Source organism: Rattus norvegicus, chromosome 2 (genome assembly GCF_036323735.1).
Source record: "Rattus norvegicus strain BN/NHsdMcwi chromosome 2, GRCr8, whole genome shotgun sequence".
Taxonomy (NCBI): domain Eukaryota; kingdom Metazoa; phylum Chordata; class Mammalia; order Rodentia; family Muridae; genus Rattus; species Rattus norvegicus.
The window spans coordinates 236,903,036-236,922,082 of NC_086020.1; the positions used below are offsets into that span (position 1 = coordinate 236,903,036).

General features: G+C 43.2%; 1 protein-coding gene across 6 annotated transcripts in view; it reads left to right on the forward strand.

The window, feature by feature from the left end:
- Col24a1 (collagen type XXIV alpha 1 chain) overlaps positions 1-19,047 on the forward strand; it is a 257,186-nt gene that overhangs the window by 30,453 nt on the left and 207,686 nt on the right. For all 6 annotated transcript variants that reach the window (XR_010064497.1, XR_010064498.1, XR_005501386.2 and 3 more), the window contains 4 exons: positions 1,455-1,508; positions 4,468-4,521; positions 13,526-13,570; positions 18,215-18,268. Coding sequence is in view for 2 of the 6 variants with exons in the window: in XM_039103871.2 (XP_038959799.1) it covers positions 1,455-1,508; positions 4,468-4,521; positions 13,526-13,570; positions 18,215-18,268 (207 nt within the window). In the remaining 4 variants the exon portion in view is untranslated. The remainder of the gene's footprint in view (positions 1-1,454; positions 1,509-4,467; positions 4,522-13,525; positions 13,571-18,214; positions 18,269-19,047) is intronic.

Genomic DNA, 19,047 nt, shown 5'->3' on the forward strand with positions numbered 1-19,047 from the left:
AAGAGATGCACGTCCTTCCTTCTCTCACACAGAGTGAAAACAGTAGTTAACCATTCTGTAAGAGTGGAGGATTATTTATTCCTAGCTGAGAATGGTAAGGAAATTCACAAGTGAAATTTTAAAGATTCTCTATTGTGGCTTCTATATTTTTATGAAATCTGACAAATACTTTGAGAGGAAAAAGACACATTTCTCTGAAGCATTTGGAATCACTTGTTTTCTGTTGATACAACAGAGTCCATAGATGGGGAAATTTAGGGAGAAAATAAGTTCATTTTAACCCATGGTTCTAGTCTGGACAATTTAAGGTCATTCCAATTGGTTTGCTTTGGTGAGCACTTTTCTGGCTGGGTTCAGCATAAATATGAAATATGGAAGGGTTAGGGGACAACAGGTTGACTTATTGCAACACACCCTGTGATAGATAGTCAAGAGCCTCTGAGAAGACAGGTCACCCACTTCAGAGAGATTGGTTCATTAATCTATTCATGAGGTCCCTGTCCCCGGCACCCAAACACTTCCCACCTACCAGCATGCCATACTGAAACCATAGCAGAATCATAAGAAAATTAATTTAATATTGTATCCAAAACTGTTGAGTGAAAATCGATGGCATAATTCACTGACTGTATCTCTGTTTTAACAGTGTCTTTTTTACTTCTTATTTTTTTCTCAATAATCAAAGCAATGCTAGAATGCACATTCAAGAGTTTGAAAAATTATTCAGGCATCATCATAGGCTAAAATATTAAGTTTTGTGATAAGGAATTTTCTTTGATTAAACTATCTTCACTCCAATGGTAAAATAATATTGATAATTCACTGTGATTCACAAGCCTTACAATTCATGTAAAGAAATGGTTTTAATAGTAACATCACTTGTGTTTAATTTTTTAATTCCAATTTTCCTTAAGAGGCTATTAGAGAACTTAGCTTGTACAAACGGAGCTAAAAAAAATACTAAAAAGCAAATAACTTTGCCTCAAAATGTTTTTTTCTATATTTTTAATCTTCTGTCAATTTTTCACATGAATTTAATGGATTCTACCCACGTGCATGTCATGGGCCTTGTGCCACCTCCTTTCCTTCCTCACTAACATCCTCCACCCAAGAAGTCACCCTCTATTCAGGGCTCTTCCTTGTGTGAGACCCACTGAGGAGTCAGAGCTCCCGGCATGCCTGAGTGGAGAGCTGTATCCCGGTGCCTGAGGGAGCTCGGCTGTGGCAACACCACTAGCTCCTCAAGGAGGGCTCCTGCTCCATTCATTCTGAAATGTCGGTGGGCTCAGTCTCGGTCTTGTAGCGATAACAAAGTGTTAAGAATTCGTGAGCACAAAATAATGTTATGGAGTACCATACACTGTGTATAGCATCTGTGGACGCGTGACTGAAAGCCGGTGATACGCGGCGCATACCTAATGCTTCCCTAAGTGTCTCTTAACTCTCATACCCAGGGCCCCAAAGGAGATCCTGGACTGTCCCCAGGCCAAGCTGCTTCTGGAGAAAAGGTAATTATTTGTCAGTGGAATAGAGACATTTTAATTCATTTTTAATGTTTAAAAGTAAAAATGTCCAGGGGTCGGGGGAGATGGCTTAATAGGTAAAGCGCTTGCTGTACGAGCATGAGGACCTGAGTTCGTATGCCTAGCAGCCACATCTTAAAAACTAAAGTGGCGGATGCTGCTGGGTAGGCAGCTTCCGTGCTGGGTCAAGAAAGGCAAATCCTAGGGGCTTTCCCTAAATTCTAGGGTGAGTTAGGGACCCTGCCCCAAAAAGTAAGGTAAACAGTGACAGAAAGAGACCCAACATTACCTCTGGCCTCCACAGTGCATATGTAAATGAGGTCACTCAAGCACACGCCTACACACACGCGCGCACACACACACACACACACACACACACACAGGCTTACACACATGCAAACATGTACACGCACACTATACACATACACGTGAATCAATAAATACTATTTTCTCCCTTTAAAATACATGTTTTATTGTGTCCATAGAGGAAAGCAGAAAACTATTGAATTTTAATGAACAAAGAATTTGAAGAATCTTCATTGGCTTCTGTTGCTAGTTTAAGCCTTCCCATTAATTTTATAAAGTGTCTGCTATAGCTTGACACTGTGGCACACAGGGTGAATGGGCTGAAATGTTGGAGCAGACTGTGACTTTCCTTTGTGTATGTTCCTTTGAGAAAGGGTCTCGTGTAGTGCAGGCTGGCCTCAAACTCTCTGCGTATCCAAAAACACCATCGATCCCTCTCTCTGTTCCCCAAGTGCTGGGATTACAGGTGGTTGCCCACCATGGCTGGCCTCAGACAAATTCTTAACTTCAAAGGTTTTACTGTTGATATACAGGACACGATAACACTTAAATGCAAAGACATACATGTTAGGAAGATTCTAATCCTTTATGTGGTGTGAAGGCAGCAGTGACTCCCAGAGAGAGTTTTCATGAAATTGGATTAAGAAACTTTTGTAAATTTAAAGCCATGTCAGGAATCCTCAAAAATATCAATCAAAAATTTTAGGAATTTTCTTCCTGTTTTAGGACTGAATTCATAGCGTTAGAAAAACACAGAAAATGAAGGAAAGTCTATTTCCAGAAAGACAATGTCTTCGTTGACTTAGTCATCATTACGAGAAAAAGAAATTCTAGGAAGTCTGAGAGATGATTTGCTATCTAAATATCTACATACAGCACGGTCGCTCTATTATTAAATGCTGGAGTTAGAGATCAACTCTGTTCTGGTGAGTTCAAAGTAGAGACTCCAGATTAAACCCAAGCAGTCATATCAAATGCTTGGTTTTATCTTTCTCTGTGATCTGTATAAAATATAGGGTGTCTCAGAACAGGAGTGGAAGTGTGAATGAAGTCTCATTTGAGGTGTTTTCACTTATTCGTGCACTAACTGTGCTTAACAATGTATTTAAAAGTGCAGTTAGATGTAGAAATTTAATGCCGCACTTCCAGTGAGCTTTAAGTGAAACCCAAGTTTTGAATAGATGCATTTCTCTGCTGTTTGTCTTTTTCCGTGTAAAGACTAGCAGGCCTCGAGCATGATAGGCAAGGGCTGTGCTACTGTACTATGTGTAGAACACTCTTCTGTTCGTATGTGTGTATGTATACTGTGTGTATGTGTGTGTGTGCATGTGTGTGCATGCATATGGTATGTGTATATATGTATACTGTGTGTATCTGCATGTATGGTATGTGTATGTGTGTGTGCATGTCTATGGTACATGTGTATATGGTGCGTGTGCATGTCTATGGTGTGTGTGCATGTGTATACTATGTGTGTGCATGTGTGTGTGTGTACATCCCATGTTTGTGTGCATGTATACATGTTTGTATACCGAGTGTGTATATATATCGTGTGTGTGTGTGTGTGTGTATGTGTGTGAGTGTGTAGGGGGCACTCACATGTCACAGCACACGTGTGGGAGTCAGACAACAGCCTTGACTATTGGTCTTTGCCTTCACGTAGATGGAGTCAGGGCCTCTTGGCCATCTCCCACTGAATAAGCCAGGCTAGCTGACCCACAGGCCTTCAGGGACTCTCCTATCTCTGCTTCCCATCCTGCCAGAGGAGCCCTGGGTGGCAGAGGTGTCCTAGTGTACTCAGCTCCCCTGGGTGCTGGAGATTTTAAACCAGGTCCTCGTGAATGTGCAGGGAGCGTTTGACCCTCAGAGCCACCGTCCCAGAGCCCTTCACCCCTAATTTTCACTGGAGGGGTCGTGTCTCATTAAATTGCCCTGGAACCCACTCTGCAGCCCAGGTACACCATGAACTTGTAATCCCTCGACCTAACTTCTCAGACTGTAGGGCTGTATCACCAGCCCAGCTGACCACGGGAGGTAAAATGATAAAATAATTTAAATCTAGTCTCTTAGAAACTGCATTTGTATTAAATCTGATTCTCCCTCTTGACACTGCATCAGATTTGTTGCAGGTGGCGAAATGAAAATCCCACAAAAGATCCTTGTTCCTTTATTTCTTGGGGTTGGTCCTCATCTAGATGGGGAGAAGTCAGTCCTAGTCCTCGAGGTTAGAAGATCCCGTTTCCCCTGAGCTGGAGAGGTCCTTCATCTGTACCCTTGACATCCCTGAATCTCACTGCACTCGAATGCAGCCCTGTGCAATGGTTAAGGAGACACCTTTAGATGCTGAAAACTGTAAATCTGGGAGTAGGGGCATTCCTAGAAAATAAAACAACACAGAGAAAGGAATAAAAGCATGCACATGGGGAAAGTATCAGTCATTCAGTGCTGGAAGAGGTGAGGAAGCATTTAGGATGGGGTGGAGGGATGCTGGAAAAAATAAGAAAGGATGCTAAGCAGGTCTGAGAGAGGCCAGATTGTCAAGATCAGAAATATGTGCAGGGAGGGCTTGCTGTCCCGGATTAAAACTTTAATTTTCTATTTTCTTTCATGGTGTTAAATATCTCTGTTTTGTTTACAGGGTGACCCAGGTCTTTTGGGGCTAGTGGGGCCCCCTGGTTTACAAGGTGAAAAGGTAAGCGGTTTTTCTGACATAATCAAATGTCGGATGGCTCTTGGAGCACTCCTATGGCTAGAATCCTACTGTGAAGTTGAGACTCACACCCATGTCTCAGATCCCTTTGCTCGGCAGAAGAGAATTAATCAAAAGATTTAGCCAGGCTAGTCCAAAAACTTAATATCCATTAAAGATAAGATCTAGAGAATAATAAAGACCCATGAGTTTGGTGGCCGAGATCAAATTCACAGGTAGGACAGAGCCAAAGTCACAGACAGGAAATTGAAGTCCCGCTTCTTTTAAGGTTTATTAACTGGCATTTTAACTCTGAGGCTTTTCTGTCTTTTTGTAACATTTATGCCCAAATGAAATGCTTATTGGTAAAACGCACTTGGATTTTTTTAATTTTTATTAGATATTTTCTTTACCTACATTTTAAATATTATCCCCCTTCCCAGTTTCCTCTCCGGAAACCCCCTATTCAATCCCCGACCCCTGCCTCCGTGAGGGTGCTCCCCGACACAATCTTTCCCTCCCACCTCCTCACCCTGGCCCTCCCCTACACTGGGGCATCAAGCCTTCACAGGACCAAAGGCCTCCCCTTCCACTGATGTCCAACAATGCCATCCTCTGCTACATATGCAGCTGGAGCCATGGATCCCTCCATGTGTACTCTTTGGTTTGGGGTTTAGTCCCTGGGAGCCCTGGGTGTCTGCTTGGTTGATATTGTTGTTCTGATTCTCATCTATAAGGAAGTAATGTCTGCCAGGATGTGTCTGTAAATGTGAGCTTGAGCAGCACCAGCTTGGCTGGTCAGACACATACCTGAGAGAAGCTGTTTACAAGGAGGAGGGGTTTTATTTTTTGGCTTACAGTTCACAGATAGCAGTCTCTGGATAGCTGACAAGTGAGGCAGACGGTCCTAGTCGGTGTAGCAAGGTTACTCACCTCATGGAGGCCAGGGACCAAAGACAGATACGAAGGACAAGACTGGTTCAAGAAGCCATTTCAATAGCCTACTTCCTCCGGGTAGAGCCTTCATCCTAAAATCCCAAGCACCCCCTGAAGTAACGTCATAAGCTGGGAGCACACCTTCAATAGACGAGGGCTGTAGAGGGAGGGCTTGTCATTTCCACTTAGTAACAGGTTGCATGGGAGTCTTGGCAACAGCAAGTAAAGAGCCACAGTCACGTGTGCATAGCAAGTCACGTGACAGCTGCTCTCTGTCCCTCTCCCTCCCTCCCTCCCTCCCTCCCTCTCTAATAAACAAACTCTCCATGGTTAACGAGATGTGACAGTAGCTCAGAAAAATGCTCAAACTTTTGAGTTGATATTGTTTCATTTCTGAAAACATTTTCTTTCTTTTCCAATTGCATCCTTTAATGGAAACTGAGGACAATTTTTGTTTTGTTTTGTTTCATTTTTTGAAAACCAGGTAACGTTAAGAACGCAAAGCACACAAGGATATAGTCTAAACTCAGACCTGCTGATTGCTTAGCTGGGCTGAGACAATTTCCCATCAGACTGTCTACCTGTATGCATTTTATACAAATATACAGCAAATCTGCATTCAAAATGGGCCTGGTGAATGTTACTGTTCCTTTCTGTTTGGAAGGATAAGAGCAGATGACACTATTTGGGGAGAATGTTCAGGGGTTAATGACCTTTAAACCTTTTAAGTTTATGACCTGAAAAGGTTATAAAGTTAATGACCTTTTAAACATTGAACTCCTTAATTTAGTTGAATTTTTGGTATCATTGAATTTGCAGATCCTACAAACAGGATCTGTGCTAGAGGAATCTAGAGTAGAGGCTTGTTCTAGCAATGCTCACACACCCCATTCCTTCATTCTTGCAGTCCTCCCCCAGTGTCAGACGAATTCCTAAGCTCAAATCATCTTCTCTAAGGGAGGAAGCTAAAATAAGCCTAGAGAGATTATTTTCAGCATCACGGGAGTTAAAACAGGAGCAAGACAGAGATCCAAGGAGACTGGGTCTGTGGGCTTCTAACTGTGCATACGTAATGAGAACTAATTGAGGTACTTAAGTTTTCCCTGATATGAACCAATTACATCTTTTTATCAGTTGAGCCATTCTGTGGATTATTTTGTAACACTGCTGATATCTGAAGTATCTATTTTATTGGTACAATGTTCTGGTCTGCTGAGCACTTTTACAAACCACCCTGGGTGTGTATGTAATGCTGAATTGCCTAATAGAAATTAATTGAAGTCTTCAAGGGCTAAACAGCTCACCTGAGGCCTTTCACTGATGACCTGGGACTTAGTGCCAGCCTATTTGACACAGTGACTGTGTTCTTGGTAATTTTGCATAGTATTTCTATGTGCTAGTTCACTGTTTAAATTATTGTTTAATTCTTTGTTTAAGTTATTAGGCTTTCAGCATTCAGGAAGTTAGTCACTGGTGTTCTTCACAAAAGCCACTGGATAAACAGTTTTGCATGACAGATGACATAACTTCATTATTCCCTGTCTCAGAAAAGGGTCTGGAAATATTAAAACTCTCCTAATACAAGCCAAACTCAAATGCAAGTGACATTAAAAACTAAAGTGACTGCACAAAACCTGTTGAGATACATAAAAATGAATGTGGAAAGTTTTGACAACTTTAAGTACTATTGAGTGAAACGGCAAAGTAAGACGGCTGAAATATTTTCTCTACTCGCCAACAGAATTATGTTATTTGAATCTTTCTCCCTTTAGCCTCACTTCTATTTTTAAAATAGTACATCTCTATCCAGCAATGTTTGTCCCCACTGCTGGCCCTGCTGTTACACTACCACCTCTATTTACCTTCTTTGTGTAACTCTTGTATTTCTTAGGAACTAAAGTATATTTTTAATTCCCACTTACTAATTTTTTTTGCCAAAATGGCAGATAAATTGAATCCAGAATGCATGCTGAGTTGGACCGAGGACAAAGGATGTGAGTCCAAGCTTGGATTCAAGATAGCTTTTCAAATTGCTTTAAAAATAGCCCATCAGCTGCGATATTAAAATGGAAGCCTTAAAAAAAAGGAAGCCTGCTATCTTGCAAAGTAAGAATGTCAGGAGGTACTCAAATGCAAAGGTTCTCATAGGTTTGAGAGGATGTGGGGATGCGAATAGCTAACTGTGAAACATGCCAACATTCGAAGCGCTCTGTCACGATGCATGGCACCTTTGAATATCAGAAAGCAGTACCGTGCTTTAAATAATATAAGTCAACATGAACTCCTATTTTATTTGACTGCAATTGATTCAGTTATTTGGAAAAGTCCCTAGTGAAAGATACACAACAGAGCGAAAGTTCATAGGAAGGAGGACAAGAAGAAACGGCTTCCACGGACTCCTCTGTGGTTTTCCAGTCCCCCCTCAAGCTGTGTAAAGCAAGTGAGGAGGTGTATCCTTACTGGATGTCAGTGGGAAAACTAATAAAAGACTCTAGCTTGGCTGCAGGTCAGGGCCTGAGGAGACAATGTGAAGATTTCCACCCTTCTATCGCGCCAGCTCTATACATCACCTCTCGCCGGCCCATCCTTCCTATAAAAGTCTGCAGAGCTAGTTCCCCGTGGTGCTAATATCTAAATCCAAAGCTACCCCTTACAAGCCGTCCCACCCACCACCCCTGTCTCCATGTCTGCCCTGCCTGCAAACAGGGGGTTGGAGGGCAAGGCCTCATGGTCTGAATGCCCTGGGATGGAAGATAGGGGTGGCCCAAAACTTGTCAGCTTTGAAAATCTCCCTTGGGTCTGATGGGGGCTGTTGACATTTCAATATTGGCAAGAATTTCATTTGGCGTAAGGTTTTTCAGCCTCTACAGTTAGATCTAGAACCTGAGAATCAGCTGCCATTGCTGGGCATTGCGGTGGTTAATTCCGCACAGGTTTTCAATTTAAAAGCCCGTTGTAACTCAAGGAAGTATTCTCATTCAAGTCTTGCCTGGCCAGGTGGTTCAGTAGGTAGAGGTGCTACCCACCTAGACCCACAGCCTGAGTTCTATCCCAGGACCCCATGATGGAAGGAGAAAAGCGACTACCGTAGCTGGCTCTCTGATCTCCACACACATCCGTGGTGCGCGCTTGCGTGCGCACCTGCCCACGCACAAATAAATTAATTTAATAAAAAACAAGTAAGTTTAAAATTAAAATCTCTAAGTAAAAAAAGATTCTAAGCTCTATTTTTGTGGGAATTCCTGCTATGAGAATGTCATGTCAAAAACTTTAGATAATTCTTTAATTTATTGTAATGTGCTTTAGTCTGTCTTGACCGAGTTCTTTAAGGGGTGTTTCTGCACTATTCTTGTCAGCACCTTCGGCGAAAAGGATCACGTATTGTTAATTCCGACCTTCAGATGTTTTATCCTCGTCAAATAAAATGCTCACGGTTAGAATCCCTATTCTGCTCAAGTAATTTCCCATCCACCTTCCCTCTCGTTATCCACTCCCGCAAGACCACACTGAAGGCATGAAAAGAAGCCCCCCCCCTTTTGTTTTTTTCCCAGACAGGGTTTCTCTGCCCAGCCCATGCTATCCTGGAGCTCAGTCTGTTGATGAAACTGGCTTCAAACTCAAAGGTCCGCCTGCCTCTGCTTCCCAAGTGCTGGGGATTAAAGGCGTGCGCCAAGGGCCAGGGTGGACTCTTTAAGGGTTCTATGTATCGCCTCTAGCTTCACCACACTGGAGGCGATTCGCAAACGTCTTTCATCTAGATTATAACAGCTCTGTGCCATCCACCCTCTTTCACTCTGCTCACCCCAGCGTTCTCGTTCTAATATCTGGTAAACAGCATGAAGGAAGGGATTATTTCCTTTTGCTCTCAGCTTGAGAGTCTTGTCTATGTTCCTTGATCCCACTGACTTGAGCCTACGATGAGGCAGAAGGTCATGGTAGGAAGTGTGTAGAAGAGAGTTCCTCACCTCACATGGTCAGGAAGCAGAGCTAGGAAGAGATGAGGCCTGCTATAATCTTAAACGCGTGCCTGCAGCGATGGCTTCCTCCACTAGCCCCATATTCTGGTGTCTGGAGTGCCCCAAATAGCGTCACCAGCTCAGGATTGTGTCTGTGGGGACCTTCCATCGTCAAACCGTCTTTACTGTTGTTGGACTGAGGAGCCAACCCTTGGAGCCCAAGATTAGGTTTGCGTTTAGGTACAGCAGTCTTGAATTCATCCCGTGTCTTCAAGCCTACAGTGAGTCTCAGATCCGCTTTTCGTCCATCTATCAGCTAAATTTTTACAAAAGCAGCGGCGTCCTTTCCGACGGGTTCTTGTGCTCACCGAATTCTAGCAACTGCAATTTAGCAATTACCCATCTCAATGCTATCATTTTACATTCGATGACGCCAAGGCTTGTGATACGACTAGTCACTGAAGAGATTGGAGCCAGAACCCACTGTGCTTGCTCTGTTCACGTAGTAACACTGCAAACAGACACAGACAACATCTTGTTCCACTTAGATGCTTTGGATTGCAAAGGGTGGTGCCATAGGCCATCACGAGGGGGTCAGAGTTTCAATCCCTGCTGAAGCATTAAGGCAAATGGGGATCGTACAGAATCTAAAAATAGGGCTGTAATATGATGACCCTTGTAGAGACAGGCAGATGCCAAGCAGATCTGGGTAGCTTAGTGGTGTATTTGTGGATGTTTACTGTACATTCTCTCTCTCCCTCCCCCTCTCTCTTCCTCCCTCTCTCTCTCTCCCTCATTTTTCCTCCCTTCCTCTTTCCCAACCACCCTTCCCCTTCCTCCCTCTCTCCCTTCTTCCTCCCCTTCAATCTACCATTTAAAGTTGTTTCTTCTCCTCTGACAATTTCTTCTCGGCATTGTCTCCAACCACTCTCAACTTTCCCTTTTCCTGTTTTTACGGGATCTCACCGTCCCCACTAGGGAGTACCTGAAGCATTCTTGTTTTATATTACTAGAAAATATAGAGTAATTGAAGCAGCTACCCTTTATTTAGACAAAATTCCTGATTCTAAGTGATCTCACGAGCTAATGGTCAGGTTTGGTATCGCTCTCTCTGAGGTCAAGTGCCAACTGGGATGGCCGAGGCCAACTGGGAGTGAACTCATGAAGAACAGGCTATGCCGGGTGGCGTTGCTATTTTCTAAGGCTCTCTGACTGAAGGTTCCCCGAAAGAGGGTAGGACGTGCATGCAGGAGATATTTCACTGATGTAGAATGCGTCTAGGAAAGTAGTCCAGAGACCTGAGGCCAGTGCTTCATGCTGTTTCGCTGTTGGTAAGGGAGGAAGGAAATGCCAGAGAAATGTGTGAAGTCTGTAGCTGTAGACTGAAGCTCACAGAAGCGAAAATGAGTGACAAAGAACATATTTCCTCAGAAAGATGGCAGTGAGAGAGTCGCTCTAACTCCTTCGCCTCCTGCCCTGGCTCCTTACTGATCTTTCATGATTTCCAGACTCTCTCAGACGAGAGCTCTGCCTCACATCAGAGAGTCACTATATGAATTCTTATCTCCAGCTCTAACAGAGTAATCAACCTGGCTTTGTGCAATCAACAAGTGAACACGATGCCTCATATTTTATAATTACATTAATCTCGTTGGCTGTCTTGAAAAAGTAACATCTTAAAACCGGGTGAAAACACAGCACAAATTAGCTGTTGTCAGGCATAACACACAAGTGAATGGTGGGCATAGCACACAAGTGAATGGTGGGCATAGCACACAAGTGAATGGTGGGCATAACATGCAAGTGAATGGTGGGTGTAACACACAAGTGAATGGTGATATGGGGACTTTGGAGGTGTCCTTTTCATTCATCATTTTGGACACAATGGCGGCAGTGAAATCAGGTTACATGTGAGTATGAGATAGGGTGAGATTATGTAATTAGAAAGACGACTGCTCAGGTCCTGATATATCTATCAAAGCGATGCCATTCTTCATGCTGTTGGTTATGTTAGTGAACTCCCTTCTGTTTCCTCCTCTACAAACAGTGGAGGTCATAGGATTGAGTGACATCTGACTGGGAGTTTGGGAACCAGTAGCTTTAGTACCCAATGGCCAAGATAGTTCATTCATTCCATTTCTTTCTGCTCTTCCATTGTCCCGTGGTGGCTTCCCCACCTCCTTCTTACAGCCTAATCACAAAGAAATTGGCTCTCGGGCCTTTACCTCTTCCCTCTACCTGTCTACATATAGACCATAAAGCTCACCTCTAGACTCCTGCTTCTGTCTGCTCTTGGGTTCCTGTTTTAGTCTGTGTTTACATTGCTGAAGCTGTGTCTGATACTGGAAAGCTTATAAAGAGAAGAGATTTATCTCATCTCTCCCGTTTCTGGAGACTGGAGAGTCCAAAAGCATGTCGCTGGTATCTGCGGGGACCATGTCTGCTCGGCCTCCAGTGGTGGCTGCATGATCTTTGCTGCCACTCATGATGGAGAACAAAGGGACAAAGAAATGTTCCCTAAACTGGTAGAACATAAGCCAGTCCCATGAGAGAGAGAATTCCCTCCCAAAACAAAGGCACCAGCACTGTGATGCCGGGAACCAAATTTGACACCATGCGTGGTGAGGCCATCCTGCATTCAAACCATGGCAGCTTCCAAGACCTCTCTGTGCATCAGCGCCTTTGTTATGCTTCTAACTCTAACATCCTTAGAGCTTCCGAAAGCATCTACTTTTCAGGTAGACTCATTAGGGGAGCCAATCCTTAAGGCAGTCTCTACCTAAACTTGCCTTCTCTTATCAACCTACAGCGACTAAAACATATAGATGGGACATGTTTTTAGCTGGTTGGTTCACATTCCGGTTATATTTTGCTTAAGTTTCTCTGAGTTTCCTTAGATTGTGAAGCTGGCCTTTAACTCCTAAGCCCATCATTTCAGTACAATTCTATGACGTAGGTTAGAAAAGGAAATTTGAGTGGGGAATATGACTTTGGTCAGTAATGTTCTAGCTGCCCAAGCCTGAGGACCTGAGTGTAGACTCGTGGCACTATGTACAAAAGCCTGGTGTGAGGGTGCAGTTCTGTAACACAGCCCTGGGTTCGCTGGCCAGTTAACCCAATCAGTAAATCCCCAAATCTCTGAGAGACCCTGTCTCCAAAAACAAGGAGGGAACTTGAGTAAAAACTAGACATCAACCTATGGTCTTGCCACACACATGCACGCATGCATACAACAAGCACACATATGGGCATCTATGCACACATGCATACACACTCCAAAAGAGAAAGAAATGAAAGGAATTGTTCTTTTATGTTCACCAAAGTCTCTGGAAATGGAATATTGATTCACTGATACTTGATTCTGATTTTATCAATAAGCCTCAAAGTCTTTGCCCTCCTCTTTCTCTCAACTTCTTTTATTCTGTCGCAGATCTCTCTAGTGGGGTGAATTATACCATCTATTTTATAACCTAGGGTGTTAATGAGAAATTACTATTTTTCCATGGTCTACTCACCCAGAAAAGACTTCAATAGTTGATTTCCTAAATGGCTTTGTAGGGTCCTTCGGATGAACCTGTGAGCAGCCTCTTTTCTTGGTCAGTTCATTCATGAATTGCAACAGTGACTGGATTAGAGACAGGACTGGACAAGATCCAACTTCTCAGTAATTATAAACAGATTATGTCTGAAGGCATGCTGTCTTAATATTGCTGAGTCAAACACACTTTTCAAAAGCCTCAGTATATTTAGCAGATTCTAGATTGGAGCCTTTTACAATGGTTGTTTTTAGAATTAGTTTTCGAAAATAGAAATTAAATTCTTATTTAAGTTTAGTAATAAATCAAGAGACTATTGCATTAATAAGACAACTGAAAGCAGTGATGAGAAACTAATTAGGGGCTGGGGACATAGCTCAGTGGTGGGATGCTTGCTTGCCTGGTGTGTTTGAAGCTCTGGGTTCATTGTCCAGTGTCAAAAAACAACATCAACAACAACAGCAACAACAGAGCAAGTAAACAGAGAAACTAAAGTCCCCAGACTTTATAGCCTACATTTAGTTAGCTGCTTTCTGTGGGTTGACTTTTCATGCCAGATCTCCACTTATTTCCCCATAGGGTCTCAAAGGACACACAGGGCTCCCCGGACTCCGCGGTGAACAAGTAAGTGCTTTCTTGTCTTCTCTGGTCGCAAAGGTGGGTGTAAAGGAACACTCTGGAGAGAAAATATTCTCCTCTTGTCACTTCAATTTTTCCTCATAGTTATTCTCCTTCCATTTAGAACAAAAAGAACACCTTTTAATTGACCAGCTGTAGTTTATCAGCAAACTTATCAAGTGGCAATGTTTTACCCCTTTGCTTTCTCTTTTCCTGCTGTGTTCAGAACGGTGGGTCTTAAACCTCTGATTCACAGGACCATTTGAGAACTCTAAGTACTTCAGGCCCTTTTCCAAGAAAATATTCATGTCCATGCGCACTGCTGACCTTCAGCTTTAGAATTCACTCTGTTCTAATTGGTGTATGAGACCCTAATCAGCAACAATTCAAACTAAAATGTTTCATACATTGTTATCCTGATGTATGGGTGCACACACACACACACACACACACACACACACACACACACACACACACACACTTTAAAAGTCAACCTATATTTGTAACTGCTTGGGTTTGGATCATGGTACTTCTTTTCTCTCCTACCAGAAAAAAAAATGGTATCGTACCATAGAAAATATATACTCACGGACAGTGAGAGGGGAGGCGTAGAGCCCAGCTAAGGTAATGATGTCATAACCAAAGATTCAGTAGGGCTCAGGAAGCCCTGAAGGAAACTCCACAGTATGGAGTGAGGATGAGTGTCTGAGGGAAATGCACAAATAAAGAAGCAAAGCCAGATTCCTCTTTGATTCGCGCATTAAGCAGGACAGTGTTGCGTTTCCGGTCCCTGTGGTGCAATTTTTCAAGATTACTAATTACCACCCATGGCCAGGAAGGTGGTGTCTATATCAGCAGCAGATGCAGGTTTGGCTTCCTGATGCTTAGACAAGGGCTGAAAGGCATGGGAGCATTTACAGGCTAGGAGTGTGAGAAGGGTGGTAGGAATTAGCCCTGGGAGACAAGGCCTCCCTAGAACATTGCCTTGGAGGAAATATGTTGACTCCAATGAAGGAGCCCAATCCATCAGATATCAGCGACAAGACGGTACTGTTAGTACTGAATGGATCCTGGAAACTGCTCCATTGCCCGGTTCTGTTAATTTACATGGTATTGCTCTGAGGGGTAATAGTACTAGCTGGGGGGTTCTGGATTCACTTTTAAAGCCTGGGAAATATGGACGAATGAGTTCGAATTGTAAAGCACTTGCCACAGTGAATTCGAATTGTAGGGCTCTAAGGCACTTGACACAAAGACGTGAGTTTGATTTTAGCACGCGCATAAGAGACAGAAGGATCTCTGGGCCTCGCTGTCCCTGGATTGGGGTCTACTGGACCAACCTTGGCTCTCAGTGAGAGACTCTGTAACCAAAAATAAGGTAGGTGACTCATGAGGAATGGCCCCAAGGTTAACCTTTGGCTCTGTGTGTACACACATGCACATGTCCACACATACACCCTTCATAAAGACTAGAAAGAGAAGACTCAAAATCCGTAGTGACTTGAGGAACCACTAAAATAATCTTGCATTTCAACTCTGAGAATACTAGATGTGCCAAGGACAGTAATTGATTCATTTCACTTAGACTGTGGCTGTGATCCTAAGATTCATTTCTGGGGGGAAAAATGTTAATAAATTGGCCAGCAAACACTTGAGAACACAATTATCTCATTTTCCTGAGAGCTGGCTGAGCCTGAACTTTTTGCCGAACTGTACTGTGGTGGACTGCAGTGTGTAGAATGCTTAATCTTTTACATGTGCTAGTTAATCAAATACTCAGTAGCGTTGGCTCTTAGCTCTTGCTTCCACTGTAGAAGAGACTCCTGTCCACCGATCATCTTCTCCACGTAAGAGTCACGTGACGCACATGTTGTTACTCTGTTTTGCTAGTAAGAAAAGCAAGACTGTGCAGAAAAGACGTGTAGTGACATTGTCGCACTTCGTAATGAAGTCTCCCAACTGAGCATGGTTATTTTGACGTTCTTTGCATGAGAAGTGACATTGGGACAGGCGTCCTCGCTTCCTGATCCTAACTGCTCAATTAGAATTGTATTTTTGCAAATCCGTTTTTAAGCACAGAGTGAACTCAGCCGCGGTGCCTTTGTGTTTCTGTGCTCGTCACAGTGGATTTAGAGTGTGGCTGTCCCATAGCATGCCAGCGACTTACCAAGACTATGCGGGACTCTCGCTGCTGGCTTCCTTGACAGTGGGACTGAGACATGAATGGAATTCTCCTGCTTCCTCCCTGCAGCTGGGATGTGTTAGAAAGCCAGCCTGAATCAGATTGCCCTCGCGTCCCATTGCAGACTCACTTTGAAAAAAAAAAAAACTAGTTCCATTAACCTAATGTAGCCAGGAATGGAATGAGTAAGGCATGGTGGTTCCCATTAGTCAGAGAGACAATGACCTATAAATAAAAACTGCCTCGTAAATGTGTCTCACCCCTTCCCAGCCTCGGATCCAAACCCAAAGCCCCATGATGCTGCTCTCCACTTAGCTTGGTGTGTTTTGGGATGAGACATTCAGAAAGCAGTTGTCAGTAGACTGAGGCAAAGGCTGTAGGCAGGAGGCTTTTCCTAGTGTGTTATCTGCACATCATACTCACATTAGGGAGCTAACCCAGAGTAGCAGTCTCTAGAATTAGAATCATTGACTTGCGTCCCAGTGTCCCATGTACTACTCATGGTGTCCAGGCCACTGGTGGCTGAAATATTTCATATCCTTTTCTTAAATCTATAACACAGGAGCAATAATATCTATTTTATAGTTAAAAAAAGTTAAACAAGGTGATATGAACTTAGTGTTTGGAGCATGCTCAGTGAAGATGACAGGAATAAAATAACTTATGTAGTTCACATCAATAGGGCAATATTTTTCGTATGCAGTTTTAGAGATTGTTCTCATGTAGATAAGAATTTTTTTGTGTGAGCTTCAGAAGGCCAGTGTTCATTCATAATTCATTAGACTATCCACCATCATTACTTCTACATGCCTTCATTGCTTCAGATGTAAAGTAATATCGGTTTAAGGGATGTAAAGTGCAGGTAAAGTACGTGCTATGAAAACAGCCTTAGCAAGGAATAATTGTTGGCCAAAGGGGACAGGATGGGGAACAGGAGAAAAAAGCTAAAACCACAGAGAGCGAGGGGACTATGAAATCTCTCCTCAGTTTGCTTTTCCCTGGGTCTGTTCCCTTCTCCTGATGTTCCAGATTTTTTAGGAGTTCTGGGGTTTCAGTATTTAACTGGAGGTTGTGCTTCCCTGTGCCTCAGAAGGTGGCAGACAAAAGGCAGCCTGCTCTCTCTTTACAGGCAGTGAGCAGGGAATGGATTCTATGTCACAGGACCCTAGACAGCCTGCCACTGTTCTGCTGCTCCTGCCAGGTGGTGTTAAATAAGAACAGTACAGCACATTTTCTTTTGGCTTCCCTTCATTTAGGACTTTATTAAGACACATAAACCCTGAGGAAACAGATGAATGAATGAATGAGCGAACAAACAAATGAATGACTATTGATGAGTCTCTGGAGAGGTGGCTCAGTAACTAAGAGCCCTGGATGCTTTTCCAGAGGGCCAGGGTTTAGTCCAGCACCCACATGGTGGCTCAGAAGAGGGCAGGTGACCTCCTGGAACTAGAGTTACAGATGGTTGTGAGCTACCATGTGGGTGCTGGGACTACTGAGGAAATAGATAAAACCTTCAAAACATCCATGAGACAGAATGCAAAGAAAAAAAATAATATTTCTTTTCCTCATTTTTCCAGCCATTCTGCTGCAGATTTCTTTCCTGCTGTCTTTTGAATCTCTATCAGCTTTCTTGGAGCAAAATGTAACTGAAGCCAAGGATACAAAGGGTGTCAACTCCAAGTGAACTCACTGTGTCTAAGTTAGCGTGGGCTGCTGTGACAAAAGTCCACTGACCAGATGGCTTATACACAACAAAGCTGTTTCTTTCCCCATCCTAGAGGCTGAACGTCTGAGAGCCTCCATAGGCCAGCCTGGATGGGTACATATAGGGCTACCCAACTCACAACCGGGTCATATATGGCCATTCATGAAGACTTCACCTGTTTAACAGAACTACCCACCAAAGGCCGTGCTACCCCTTAACCTGCCAGGTCTGAGGATCGGGCTTAGGATTTCAATGTGTGAACTTGGAGCAGAAAATGGATATTCAGTCCGAGTATCCTCCAGATGTGCTCTGTGGGGCATTATAAAGGAATGTGTCCATCCAGATCTACCTACTCAGCCAGACTCTCTGAAGGGTTATGTCTACCTTAGACAGAAGCGAGGGGCGGAAGCTCACTGATCCTGCTGCTTGATGACGAAACACTATTAAGAAACACACTTGCTCTTCCTCGGAAATAATGGTCTCATTGATGTAGCCAGTGCTAGACTCCTCTTTCCCCTTTCGTATTAGTGGCCAGTATCACACTTGGGGCCTTTGTTTAATGGTTTTATTCATTTTTATTAAAAACGTTAGCTTAACCTCTTTCCTTTAGATAACAATTCCAGTATGAGGCATACCACACTATACTCTGTAATTCCCTGGGATTTTTCATTTTTAATTTGGGTGTTGTAAATACCAAATGTGTTTCCCTGGGTGTTCTCTGAGTTTTGCCTAGGTCTGACTCACGGATTTTTCATTTCAGGGAATTCCGGGACTCGCTGGTAATGTTGGCTCGCCTGGCTACCCTGGCAGGCAGGTGCAGTGACTATATGTACACTTCTTCACGTCCCTCTCCACAGCCACATGGCACATTCTGCCCCTGAGAGTCGCTGTTCAAATGACAGATACGTTAGTTCTCCTCTGTGGCGAATTGCTTAGACAAACAATCAAAATCAAAGTTGGGAAAATTCTTCAAATATTCCACAGTGGACTGGCTTGTTAGATGTGGAGGCCTGGCGTTTAGATATTTCTGATGTATTTTGTGGTGGAATTTTTGAAGTTATGACGCCTGAGAGGCAACCGCGATCTTAACTGAGTCCCACACTAACTTGATTGCAGTGAAATAAGTGTGAAAGTATCTGCACAAGAATGGTTATTTTAATAACACCCCTGTGAAGACTGGGGAAACAATGGGCAGTTCTTCACATGCCACTGTGAAGCGCTTTCCTCTGACATGAATTCAGTGCACTGCGTAGTTTTGGAAATCCATTTCAAACATTTTGTATCTATTTCCCTCTAACTCCCTTCCCGATTCCACATAACTTAGTAATAGAGTTTTTCTTCTTAGACTTTTCAAGACTTGATTGGTTCAAGAGCTAATTAGTTAGATGTCGGGCTGTAGATTTACAGCCTTGTCGCCAAAAAGTAGCAAATAGCAATGTAAGAATTGATCCATTGTTAACACAATTGTATTCTAGGCACTTAGACTGTCCGAAGGTATTGTATGTATGGTGTAGTGGAGGCATTTAGTGAGGGTGTGTGTATGAAAACATACATGAGTTGAAGTTCAAAACGTATTCATCTCTTTAAAACTAA